Source organism: Melanotaenia boesemani, chromosome 12 (assembly GCF_017639745.1).
Source record: "Melanotaenia boesemani isolate fMelBoe1 chromosome 12, fMelBoe1.pri, whole genome shotgun sequence".
NCBI classification, from domain to species: Eukaryota; Metazoa; Chordata; class Actinopteri; order Atheriniformes; family Melanotaeniidae; genus Melanotaenia; species Melanotaenia boesemani.
This window is the reverse complement of record NC_055693.1, coordinates 464,631-478,287: the sequence shown is the minus strand read 5'-3', so window position 1 is coordinate 478,287 and position 13,657 is coordinate 464,631. Positions and strand designations below refer to the sequence as shown.

General features: G+C 42.7%; 1 protein-coding gene across 6 annotated transcripts in view; it reads right to left on the bottom strand.

Moving 5' to 3' along the window:
* Nucleotides 1-1,045: 1,045 nt before the first annotated feature.
* The window catches only part of LOC121650713 (tubulin polyglutamylase TTLL5-like), a 51,697-nt gene continuing 39,085 nt past the window's right edge, over nucleotides 1,046-13,657 (bottom strand). For 5 of the 6 annotated variants that reach the window (XM_042002392.1, XM_042002394.1, XM_042002393.1 and 2 more), the window contains 2 exons: nucleotides 8,932-9,098; nucleotides 1,046-1,698 (listed from right to left, as the gene is read on the bottom strand). In XM_042002392.1, the coding sequence (XP_041858326.1) occupies nucleotides 1,587-1,698; nucleotides 8,932-9,098 (279 nt within the window). In that variant the 3' untranslated portion in view covers nucleotides 1,046-1,586. The remainder of the gene's footprint in view (nucleotides 1,699-8,931; nucleotides 9,099-13,657) is intronic. The other variant, XM_042002395.1, reaches the window with a different exon arrangement.

Sequence of the window (13,657 nt, the reverse complement as noted above, 5' to 3'; positions counted from 1 at the left end):
TGGAACAATTAACTGCCCAACTACAACTAAAAACTCAGAGTTTTGGAAAACGATGGGAACCTATTGAAACCTTCTTTAATTTGGATGCTCTGTTTTCCTTCTCTTTTGTTATCTACCTTAGCCTTGTATGGTGAAAAATGTAAACCTTATCATTTTATATCTTTGTACTGAAGTTAAGGCCCAGTCTCAGGACGAATCTGTTTGTATGTAAATTGCCTTGTTCTTGTCTGGCAATAAAAGTTAAAAAAAAAGAAGATATATTAGTTTCTATTTGTTTTTATTCGTTTATCCAATCTCTCATTCTTTGTCTCTTTGGTATTTTTAAAGTACTTATTTACTTGTACATACCTGTCAATAAATTCCAGTGTGAAGGGGATAAACAGTTGCTGTTATCAATAATATTTTATATCAGTAGATGCCAATAGGGCTCACATCTTATCCATTTCAGGAACTAGTTCAGAAATATTTCAGCTCTGAGAGAAACTTGTATTCAGAAACATTTCCAGGTTAGTAATGAAGTGGAGTTTTCCCTCGTATTATAACCTGGAGTTGAACCGAACGTGTCACACACGAGACTCTGGGATTACTGAAAGGGAGCCAGGAGACGGGCCGGTAATCTGGGAGCCAGGAGACGGGTCGGTACGCTGGGAGCCAGGAGACGGGCCGGTAAGCTGGGAGCCAGGAGACGGGCCGGTACGCTGGGAGCCAGGAGACGGGCCGGTAAGCTGGGAGCCAGGAGACGGGCCGGTAAGCTGGGAGCCAGGAGACGGGCCGGTAAGCTGGGAGCCAGGAGACGGGCCGGTAAGCTGGGAGCCAGGAGACGGGCCGGTAAGCTGGGAGCCAGGAGACGGGCCGGTACGCTGGGAGCCAGGAGACGGGCCGGTAAGCTGGGAGCCAGGAGACGGGCCGGTACGCTGGGAGCCAGGAGACGGGCCGGTAAGCTGGGAGCCAGGAGACGGGCCGGTACGCTGGGAGCCAGGAGACGGGCCGGTAAGCTGGGAGAAATTTTGCTCCACTTTAAGAATCTGCACAGCTATGGACAAGCTGCTTTCTGAATTTCTCAGATTTATTTCACAGGATGACAAAACTTTATGAAAACAAACGCTGGAGTTATTTATCTAAATTCATATGTTCTTACAATAATTAGTATTAAAACAGCAATCAGTCAGTATATTGATCAGAAGATAAATTATCCAGAATAAGCAGGAATGTGGAGTCTCTTCCTCAGTCAGCTGATAGACGTCAGAAAAGTTCCTTCTACCAAGTGAAAATGCTGACGACCATCAAGGCTTCCAGAGAGGCTGCTTCCAGCCACCAGGGCCTTGGCGGGCTGCTTTTAACTCACCTCTGAAGGTTTACAGGAAGTCACATGACCTTGAACGGAAAGTTTAGGAGATTATGAGGCTGAGTGGAGCTGCTGTTCCAGATTGATCAGTTCTGGGCCTGCTTTTAGATCTGTTCGATCAGAATAAACCGGTGTTCAGGTGTTCATCACCCTGCAGCTGAAACAAACCACAACATTTCAGGAAGCTACGGACGTTGGTCTGGTTGGAGCTGATGCCTGGAGACAGGACCCCCCTCAGAGTCTAGACACTGCTGGTGGATGAGCAGAGATGGGAGGAGGTAGATGCGTCAGACGAGACTCCTCTGGTGTCAGGAGAAGGTGGAGCTAAAGAGGAGGGTTGATCCAGAGTCACCCTGGAGGAAGAAGAGGAGAGATTAAAGTTTCTGCTAGGTATGTATAAAGATACATGCGATAATACGAGATTAGATTTAGCTAACTGCTTCGCAGTGAATCCATAATTCATTCACTCCTTCAGACCTGGTGGAGGTAACACATCTGCGCAGCCACACCTGTCCAGGACAGACTGACAGAAATACGTCAGCCAGTCAGAGCCAGCAGCCTCTCTGACCGTAGAACATTCATCCACCAGTGATGCTGGAGTGGATGGGTAAAGACCAGTCTGTAGGAGCTTTTAATCCCAGTATAAACCAGTCTGTAGCAGCTTTTAATCCCAGTATAAACCAGTCTGTAACAGCTTTTAATCCCAGTATAAACCAGTCTGTAGCAGCTTTTAATCCCAGTATAAACCAGTCTGTAGCAGCTTTTAATCCCAGTATAAACCAGTCTGTAGCAGCTTTTAATCCCAGTATAAACCAGTCTGTAGCAGCTTTTAATCCCAGTATAAACCAGTCTGTGGCAGCTTTTAATCCCAGTATAAACCAGTCTGTAGCAGCTTTTAATCCCAGTATAAACCAGTCTGTAGCAGCTTTTAATCCCAGTATAAACCAGTCTGTAGCAGCTTTTAATCCCAGTATAAACCAGTCTGTAGGAGCTTTTAATCCCAGTATAAACCAGTCTGTAGCAGCTTTTAATCTCAGTATAAACCAGTGTGTAGCAGCTTTTAATCCCAGTATAAACCAGTGTGTAGCAGCTTTTAATCCCAGTATAAACCAGTCTGTAACAGCTTTCAATCCCAGTATAAACCAGTCTGTAGCAGCTTTTAATCCCAGTCTAAACCAGTCTGTAGCAGCTTTTAATCCCAGTATAAACCAGTCTGTAGCAGCTTTTAATCCCAGTATAAACAAGTCTGTAGCAGCTTTTAATCCCAGTATAAACCAGTCTGTAGCAGCTTTTAATCCCAGTATAAACAAGTCTGTAGCAGCTTTTAATCCCAGTATAAACCAGTGTGTAGCAGCTTTTAATCTCAGTATAAACCAGTGTGTAGCAGCTTTTAATCCCAGTATAAACCAGTCTGTAGCAGCTTTTAATCCCAGTATAAACCAGGGTGTAGCAGCTTTTAATCCCAGTATAAACCAGTGTGTAGCAGCTTTTAATCCCAGTATAAACCAGTCTGTAGCAGCTTTTAATCCCAGTATAAACCAGTGTGTAGCAGCTTTTAATCCCAGTATAAACCAGTCTGTAACAGCTTTTAATCCCAGTATAAACCAGTCTGTAACAGCTTTTAATCCCAGTATAAACCAATCTGTAGCAGTTTTTAATCCCAGTATAAACCAGTCTGTAACAGCTTTTAATCCCAGTATAAACCAGTCTGTAACAGCTTTTAATCCCAGTATAAACCAGTCTGTAGCAGCTTTTAATCCCAGTATAAACCAGTCTGTAGCAGCTTTTAATCCCAGTATAAACCAGTCTGTAGTAGCTTTTAATCCCAGTATAAACCAGTCTGTAACAGCTTTTAATCCCAGTATAAACCAGTCTGTAACAGCTTTTAATCCCAGTATAAAACAATCTGTAGCAGTTTTTAATCCCAGTATAAACCAGTGTGTAGCAGCTTTTAATCTCAGTATAAACCAGTGTGTAGCAGCTTTTAATCCCAGTATAAACCAGTCTGTAGCAGCTTTTAATCCCAGTATAAACCAGTGTGTAGCAGCTTTTAATCCCAGTATAAACCAGTGTGTAGCAGCTTTTAATCCCAGTATAAACCAGTCTGTAGCAGCTTTTAATCCCAGTATAAACCAGTGTGTAGCAGCTTTTAATCCCAGTATAAACCAGTCTGTAACAGCTTTTAATCCCAGTATAAACCAGTCTGTAACAGCTTTTAATCCCAGTATAAACCAATCTGTAGCAGTTTTTAATCCCAGTATAAACCAGTCTGTAACAGCTTTTAATCCCAGTATAAACCAGTCTGTAACAGCTTTTAATCCCAGTATAAACCAGTCTGTAGCAGCTTTTAATCCCAGTATAAACCAGTCTGTAGCAGCTTTTAATCCCAGTATAAACCAGTCTGTAGTAGCTTTTAATCCCAGTATAAACCAGTCTGTAACAGCTTTTAATCCCAGTATAAACCAGCCTGTAACAGCTTTTAATCCCAGTATAAAACAATCTGTAGCAGTTTTTAATCCCAGTATAAACCAGTCTGTAACAGCTTTTAATCCCAGTATAAACCAGTGTGTAACAGCTTTTAATCCCAGTATAAACCAGTGTGTAGCAGCTTTTAATCCCAGTATAAACCAGTCTGTAGTAGCTTTTAATCCCAGTATAAACCAGTCTGTAACAGCTTTTAATCCCAGTATAAACCAGTCTGTAACAGCTTTTAATCCCAGTATAAACCAGTCTGTAGCAGCTTTTAATCCCAGTATAAACCAGTCTGTAGCAGCTTTTAATCCCAGTATAAACCAGTCTGTAGCAGCTTTTAATCCCAGTATAAACCAGTCTGTAGCAGCTTTTATTCCCAGTATGAACCAGTCTGTAGCAGCTTTTAATCCCAGTATAAACCAGTCTGTAACAGCTTTTAATCCCAGTATAAACCAGTCTGTAACAGCTTTTAATCCCAGTATAAACCAGTCTGTAACAGCTTTCAATCCCAGTATAAACCAGTCTGTAACAGCTTTTAATCCCAGTATGAACCAGTCTGTAGTAGCTTTTAATCCCAGTATAAACCAGTCTGTAACAGCTTTTATTCCCAGTATGAACCAGTCTGTAGCAGCTTTTAATCCCAGTATAAACCAGTCTGTAGCAGCTTTTAATCCCAGTATAAACCAGTCTGTAGTAGCTTTTAATCCCAGTATAAACCAGTCTGTAACAGCTTTTAATCCCAGTATAAACCAGTCTGTAACAGCTTTTAATCCCAGTATAAACCAGTCTGTAGCAGCTTTTAATCCCAGTATAAACCAGTCTGTAGCAGCTTTTAATCCCAGTATAAACCAGTCTGTAGCAGCTTTTAATCCCAGTATAAACCAGTCTGTAGCAGCTTTTAATCCCAGTATAAACCAGTCTGTAACAGCTTTTAATCCCAGTATAAACCAGTCTGGAGCAGCTTTTAATCCCAGTATAAACCAGTGTGTAGCAGCTTTTAATCCCAGTATAAACCAGTCTGTAGCAGCTTTTAATCCCAGTATAAACCAGTCTGTAACAGCTTTTAATCCCAGTATAAACCAGTCTGTAGCAGCTTTTAATCCCAGTATAAACCAGTGTGTAGCAGCTTTTAATCTCAGTATAAACCAGTGTGTAGCAGCTTTTAATCCCAGTATAAACCAGTCTGTAGCAGCTTTTAATCCCAGTATAAACCAGTGTGTAGCAGCTTTTAATCCCAGTATAAACCAGTGTGTAGCAGCTTTTAATCCCAGTATAAACCAGTCTGTAGCAGCTTTTAATCCCAGTATAAACCAGTGTGTAGCAGCTTTTAATCCCAGTATAAACCAGTCTGTAACAGCTTTTAATCCCAGTATAAACCAGTCTGTAACAGCTTTTAATCCCAGTATAAACCAATCTGTAGCAGTTTTTAATCCCAGTATAAACCAGTCTGTAACAGCTTTTAATCCCAGTATAAACCAGTCTGTAACAGCTTTTAATCCCAGTATAAACCAGTCTGTAGCAGCTTTTAATCCCAGTATAAACCAGTCTGTAACAGCTTTTAATCCCAGTATAAACCAGTCTGTAACAGCTTTTAATCCCAGTATAAACCAATCTGTAGCAGTTTTTAATCCCAGTATAAACCAGTCTGTAACAGCTTTTAATCCCAGTATAAACCAGTCTGTAACAGCTTTTAATCCCAGTATAAACCAGTCTGTAGCAGCTTTTAATCCCAGTATAAACCAGTCTGTAGCAGCTTTTAATCCCAGTATAAACCAGTCTGTAGTAGCTTTTAATCCCAGTATAAACCAGTCTGTAACAGCTTTTAATCCCAGTATAAACCAGCCTGTAACAGCTTTTAATCCCAGTATAAAACAATCTGTAGCAGTTTTTAATCCCAGTATAAACCAGTCTGTAACAGCTTTTAATCCCAGTATAAACCAGTGTGTAACAGCTTTTAATCCCAGTATAAACCAGTGTGTAGCAGCTTTTAATCCCAGTATAAACCAGTCTGTAGCAGCTTTTAATCCCAGTATAAACCAGTCTGTAACAGCTTTCAATCCCAGTATAAACCAGTCTGTAACAGCTTTTAATCCCAGTATGAACCAGTCTGTAGTAGCTTTTAATCCCAGTATAAACCAGTCTGTAACAGCTTTTATTCCCAGTATGAACCAGTCTGTAGCAGCTTTTAATCCCAGTATAAACCAGTCTGTAGTAGCTTTTAATCCCAGTATAAACCAGTGTGTAGCAGCTTTTAATCCCAGTATAAACCAGTCTGTAGCAGCTTTTAATCCCAGTATAAACCAGTCTGTAGTAGCTTTTAATCCCAGTATAAACCAGTCTGTAACAGCTTTTAATCCCAGTATAAACCAGTCTGTAACAGCTTTTAATCCCAGTATAAACCAGTCTGTAGCAGCTTTTAATCCCAGTATAAACCAGTCTGTAGCAGCTTTTAATCCCAGTATAAACCAGTCTGTAGCAGCTTTTAATCCCAGTATAAACCAGTCTGTAGCAGCTTTTAATCCCAGTATAAACCAGTCTGTAACAGCTTTTAATCCCAGTATAAACCAGTCTGGAGCAGCTTTTAATCCCAGTATAAACCAGTGTGTAGCAGCTTTTAATCCCAGTATAAACCAGTCTGTAGCAGCTTTTAATCCCAGTATAAACCAGTCTGTAACAGCTTTTAATCCCAGTATAAACCAGTCTGTAGCAGCTTTTAATCCCAGTATAAACCAGTCTGTAGCAGCTTTTAATCCCAGTATAAACCAGTCTGTAGCAGCTTTTAATCCCAGTATAAACCAGTCTGTAGCAGCTTTTAATCCCAGTATAAACCAGTCTGTAGCAGCTTTTAATCCCAGTATAAACCAGTCTGTAGCAGCTTTTAATCCCAGTATAAACCAGTCTGTAACAGGTTTTAATCCCAGTATGAACCAGTCTGTAGTAGCTTTTAATCCCAGTATAAACCAGTCTGTAACAGCTTTTATTCCCAGTATGAACCAGTCTGTAGCAGCTTTTAATCCCAGTATAAACCAGTCTGTAGTAGCTTTTAATCCCAGTATAAACCAGTGTGTAGCAGCTTTTAATCCCAGTATAAACCAGTCTGTAGCAGCTTTTAATCCCAGTATAAACCAGTCTGTAGTAGCTTTTAATCCCAGTATAAACCAGTCTGTAACAGCTTTTAATCCCAGTATAAACCAGTCTGTAACAGCTTTTAATCCCAGTATAAACCAGTCTGTAGCAGCTTTTAATCCCAGTATAAACCAGTCTGTAGCAGCTTTTAATCCCAGTATAAACCAGTCTGTAGCAGCTTTTAATCCCAGTATAAACCAGTCTGTAGCAGCTTTTAATCCCAGTATAAACCAGTCTGTAACAGCTTTTAATCCCAGTATAAACCAGTCTGGAGCAGCTTTTAATCCCAGTATAAACCAGTGTGTAGCAGCTTTTAATCCCAGTATAAACCAGTCTGTAGCAGCTTTTAATCCCAGTATAAACCAGTCTGTAACAGCTTTTAATCCAGGTATAAACCAGTCTGTAGCAGCTTTTAATCCCAGTATAAACCAGTCTGTAGCAGCTTTTAATCCCAGTATAAACCAGTCTGTAGCAGCTTTTAATCCCAGTATAAACCAGTCTGTAGCAGCTTTTAATCCCAGTATAAACCAGTCTGTAGCAGCTTTTAATCCCAGTATAAACCAGTCTGTAGCAGCTTTTAATCCCAGTATAAACCAGTCTGTAACAGCTTTTACTCCCAGTATAAACCAGTATGTAGCAGCTGTCAGATTGGGAGGTAAAATGATGTAAAATGAATGTATGAATAGATTTAGCAGCATAAAGGTCGACCAGAAGAAGAAAGCAGAATTTATTACTAACAGAACTTTGTAGAAATAACACACAGACCAACAGTGACCAAACCTTTTCTCATCTCATCGTTCTCTCAAGCTTTGGCTTTCAGGAGAAAAAATATTGTTATTGAAACAAACACACAACAGAAACTATTTCCATGTTTCCACTTTTTCCTCATTTCCAGTTATTCTTGCTACTATTTACCTGCTATCCTCACTAAACCAACTCCAGCTCAGCTGCTTTGTGGCGCCACCGTGCATCAGAAACGTCTGATGATCGTGACAGGCCCACCAACCACCGCTCCTGGTGGAGGAGGTAGACCTCGGGGAGCCCTGATGGAGGTTTAAGGGTTAAAGGAGGATGATGAGGGAACATCATGTAGGATGTAGCGGACCGATCTAGCTGAACAATGAAGAAACCTCTTCCTCGGTGTGAGGTCCTCCTCCTGAACGCCACTCAGCTAGCCATGTTGTCTAACTCGTCTCTGGACTCTGGGTCTTTACCAGACCACCAACAGAATTAAAGTTGTGTTCAGGGGTCCTTTGACCCTTTTTGGAATAATAAAACATCCTCTAATTACGCTTGTTTCTCTCTCACAGAACTTTCTAACTTTTTACTGTCTCAGTGGGTCAGACCAGTCGTGGTGTACCACAGGGTCCAGGTCTTGGTCTCCTTCTATTCTCTATTATATCTCAACCAGAATGGAAATTATTTCTATCCCGACGACACTCAGCTGTTCAGATTCATGACTCACAGTTTGTCTTTCTGACATTTAATCCTGGTTTGGATCAAATTTCCTTCAGTTAACCATAAAAACCAGTGTTGATTCTGTTTGGTGCCCAAACTCACTTCTGTTTATCAAGTTTATTTGTATTTTCTAAAGGGAAATAATGATATAATAATTATATCCTAACATCTTGACTGTGCCGTTAGTGGTTTTTACCCCTAGTGGTGAGCAGGACGTTTCCTGCTGTCAGACTTCACCACCAGCAGCTGACGTCTCGCCTTCTGTTTACATGAGCTTCATTTTTCTGTCCTTTCTGTGTTGGAAACTTCATGATGTTTGACCGTACGTGTGTGATGCATCCATGCCTGCTGACTGTACATTCTATTGCTTTCGTATCTGTATTGTGTTACAGTTTCACATCTCCGTAAGTTATTCAACCTGTGGACAAACCTACGTCTCCAGAGTGGTGATGTAATGAAGGAGGTGGTACTTGCTGTCAAAGAGACAGAAGGACAGAATACGCTCTTAAAGCAGAACATCCTGAACTCACCCCGTGCTGCTCAGATGGTCCTTTCCACTATGGCCTGGTCCCCCCTGGACAGGTCCCTCCTGGACAGGTCCCACCTGGACAGGTCCCACCTGACCTGCGGCAGCTTTGTGGTTCAGACTGAAACCAATTCTGTTCTGTATCCTGTTGGTCTGGTTCAGGCCGATCAGCTGCGGGAGGAGAGGACGGAAACATCAGGTGTGTAACCCTAACAGATCAGGTAGAATCAGACCAGATAGAATCAGACCAGGTAGAATCGGATCAGGTGGAATCAGACCAGGTAGAATCAGACCAGATAGAATCAGACCAGGTAGAATCAGACCAGGTAGAATCAGACCAGGTAGAATCAGACCAGATAGAATCGGATCAGGTAGAATCAGACCAGATAGAATCAGACCAGGTAGAATCAGACCATGTAGAATCAGACCAGATAGAATCAGACCAGGTAGAATCAGACCAGATAGAATCAGACCAGGTAGAATTAGACCAGGTAGAATCAGACCAGATAGAATCAGACCAGGTGGAATCGGATCAGGTGGAATCGGATCAGGTGGAATCAGACCAGGTGGAATCGGATCAGGTGGAATCAGACCAGATAGAATCGGATCAGGTAGAATCAGACCAGATAGAATCAGACCAGGTAGAATCTGACAAGGTAGAATCGGAACAGGTAGAATCAGACCAGGTAGAATCAGAACAGGTAGAATTAGACCAGGTAGAATCAGACCAGATAGAATCAGAGCCGGTGGAATCGGATCAGGTGGAATCAGACCAGATAGAATCAGACCAGATAGAATTAGACCAGATAGAATCAGACCAGGTGGAATCGGATCAGGTGGAATCAGACCAGATAGAATCAGACCAGATAGAATCGGATCAGGTAGAATCAGACCAGATAGAATCAGACCAGATAGAATCAGACCAGGTAGAATCAGACCAGGTGGAATCGGATCAGGTGGAATCGGATCAGGTGGAATCAGACCAGATAGAATCAGACCAGGTGGAATCGGATCAGGTGGAATCAGACCAGATAGAATCGGATCAGGTAGAATCAGACCAGGTAGAATCGGATAAGGTGGAATCAGACCAGGTAGAATCGGACCAGATAGAATCAGACCAGGTAGAATCAGACCAGGTAGAATCGGATCAGGTAGAATCAGACCAGGTAGAATCGGATCAGGTGGAATCAGACCAGATAGAATCAGAGCAGGTAGAATCAGACCAGGTAGAATCGGATCAGGTAGAATCATACCAGATAGAATCGGATCAGGTGGAATCGGATCAGGTGGAATCAGACCAGATAGAATCGGATCAGGTAGAATCAGACCAGATATTATCAGACCAGGTGGAATCGGATCAGGTGGAATCAGACCAGATAGAATCAGACCAGGTAGAATCGGATCAGGTAGAATCAGACCAGGTAGAATCAGACCAGGTAGAATTAGACCAGGTAGAATAAGACCAGGTAGAATCAGACCAGATAGAATCAGACCAGGTGGAATCGGATCAGGTGGAATCGGATCAGGTGGAATCAGACCAGATAGAATCGGATCAGGTAGAATCAGACCAGATATTATCAGACCAGGTGGAATCGGATCAGGTGGAATCAGACCAGATAGAATCAGACCAGGTAGAATCGGATCAGGTAGAATCAGACCAGGTAGAATCAGACCAGATAGAATCAGACCAGATAGAATCGGATCAGGTGGAATCAGACCAGATAGAATCAGACCAGATAGAATCGGATCAGGCAGAATCGGATCAGGTGGAATCAGACCAGATAGAATCAGACCAGGTAGAATCAGACCAGGTAGAATCGGATCAGGTAGAATCATACCAGATAGAATCGGATCAGGTGGAATCGGATCAGGTGGAATCAGACCAGATAGAATCGGATCAGGTAGAATCAGACCAGATATTATCAGACCAGATAGAATCAGACCAGGTAGAATCGGATCAGGTAGAATCAGACCAGGTAGAATCAGACCAGGTAGAATTAGACCAGGTAGAATACGACCAGGTAGAATCAGACCAGATAGAATCAGACCAGATAGAATCAGACCAGGTGGAATCGGATCAGGTGGAATCGGATCAGGTGGAATCAGACCAGATGGAATCAGACCAGGTGGAATCGGATCAGGTGGAATCAGACCAGATAGAATCGGATCAGGTAGAATCAGACCAGGTAGAATCGGATCAGGTGGAATCAGACCAGGTAGAATCGGACCAGGTAGAATCAGACCAGATAGAATCAGACCAGGTAGAATCAGACCAGGTAGAATCGGATCAGGTAGAATCAGACCAGGTAGAATCGGATCAGGGGAATCAGACCAGATAGAATCAGAGCAGGTAGAATCAGACCAGGTAGAATCGGATCAGGTAGAATCGGATCAGGTGGAATCGGATCAGGTGGAATCAGACCAGATAGAATCGGATCAGGTAGAATCAGACCAGATATTATCAGACCAGGTGGAATCGGATCAGGTGGAATCAGACCAGATAGAATCAGACCAGGTAGAATCGGATCAGGTAGAATCAGACCAGGTAGAATCAGACCAGGTAGAATAGACCAGGTAGAATCAGACCAGATAGAATCAGACCAGATAGAATCAGACCAGGTGGAATCGGATCAGGTGGAATCGGATCAGGTGGAATCAGACCAGATAGAATCGGATCAGGTAGAATCAGACCAGATATTATCAGACCAGGTGGAATCGGATCAGGTGGAATGAGACCAGATAGAATCAGACCAGGTAGAATCGGATCAGGTAGAATCAGACTAGGTAGAATCAGACCAGGTAGAATCAGACCAGGTAGAATCAGACCAGATAGAATCAGACCAGATAGAATCGGATCAGGTGGAATCAGACCAGATAGAATCAGACCAGATAGAATCAGACCAGATAGAATCGGATCAGGCAGAATCAGACCAGGTAGAATCAGACCAGATAGAATCAGACCAGATAGAATCAGACCAGGTGGAATCAGATCAGGTGGAATCGGATCAGGTGGAATCAGACCAGATAGAATCGGATCAGGTAGAATCAGACCAGACATTATCAGACCAGGTGGAATCGGATCAGGTGGAATCAGACCAGATAGAATCAGACCAGGTAGAATCGGATCAGGTAGAATCAGACCAGGTAGAATCAGACCAGGTAGAATTAGACCAGATAGAATCAGACCAGGTGGAATCGGATCAGGTGGAATCAGACCAGATAGAATCAGACCAGATAGAATCGGATCAGGTAGAATCAGACCAGATAGAATCAGACCAGATAGACTCAGACCAGGTAGAATCAGACCAGGTAGAATCAGACCAGGTGGAATCGGATCAGGTGGAATCAGACCAGATAGAATCAGACCAGGTGGAATCGGATCAGGTGGAATCAGACCAGATAGAATCGGATCAGGTAGAATCAGACCAGATATTATCAGACCAGGTGGAATCGGATCAGGTGGAATCAGACCAGATAGAATCAGACCAGGTAGAATCGGATCAGGTAGAATCAGACTAGGTAGAATCAGACCAGGTAGAATCAGACCAGATAGAATCAGACCAGATAGTATCGGATCAGATGGAATCAGACCAGATAGAATCAGACCAGATAGAATCAGACCAGATAGAATCGGATCAGGCAGAATCGGATCAGGTGGAATCAGACCAGATAGAATCAGACCAGGTAGAATCAGACCAGGTAGAATCGGATCAGGTAGAATCATACCAGATAGAATCGGATCAGGTGGAATCGGATCAGGTGGAATCAGACCAGATAGAATCGGATCAGGTAGAATCAGACCAGATATTATCAGACCAGGTGGAATCGGATCAGGTGGAATCAGACCAGATAGAATCAGACCAGGTAGAATCGGATCAGGTAGAATCAGACCAGGTAGAATTAGACCAGGTAGAATACGACCAGGTAGAATCAGACCAGATAGAATCAGACCAGATAGAATCAGACCAGGTGGAATCGGATCAGGTGGAATCGGATCAGGTGGAATCAGACCAGATAGAATCAGACCAGGTGGAATCGGATCAGGTGGAATCAGACCAGATAGAATCGGATCAGGTAGAATCAGACCAGGTAGAATCGGATCAGGTGGAATCAGACCAGGTAGAATCGGACCAGGTAGAATCAGACCAGATAGAATCAGACCAGGTAGAATCAGACCAGGTAGAATCGGATCAGGTAGAATCAGACCAGGTAGAATCGGACCAGGTGGAATCAGACCAGATAGAATCAGAGCAGGTAGAATCAGACCAGGTAGAATCGGATCAGGTAGAATCATACCAGATAGAATCGGATCAGGTGGAATCAGACCAGATAGAATCGGATCAGGTAGAATCAGACCAGATATTATCAGACCAGGTGGAATCGGATCAGGTGGAATCAGACCAGATAGAATCAGACCAGGTAGAATCGGATCAGGTAGAATCAGACCAGGTAGAATCAGACCAGGTAGAATAAGACCAGGTAGAATCAGACCAGATAGAATCAGACCAGATAGAATCAGACCAGGTGGAATCGGATCAGGTGGAATCAGACCAGATAGAATCGGATCAGGTAGAATCAGACCAGATATTATCAGACCAGGTGGAATCAGACCAGATAGAATCAGACCAGGTAGAATCGGATCAGGTAGAATCAGACTAGGTAGAATCAGACCAGGTAGAATCAGACCAGATAGAATCAGACCAGATAGAATCGGATCAGGTGGAATCAGA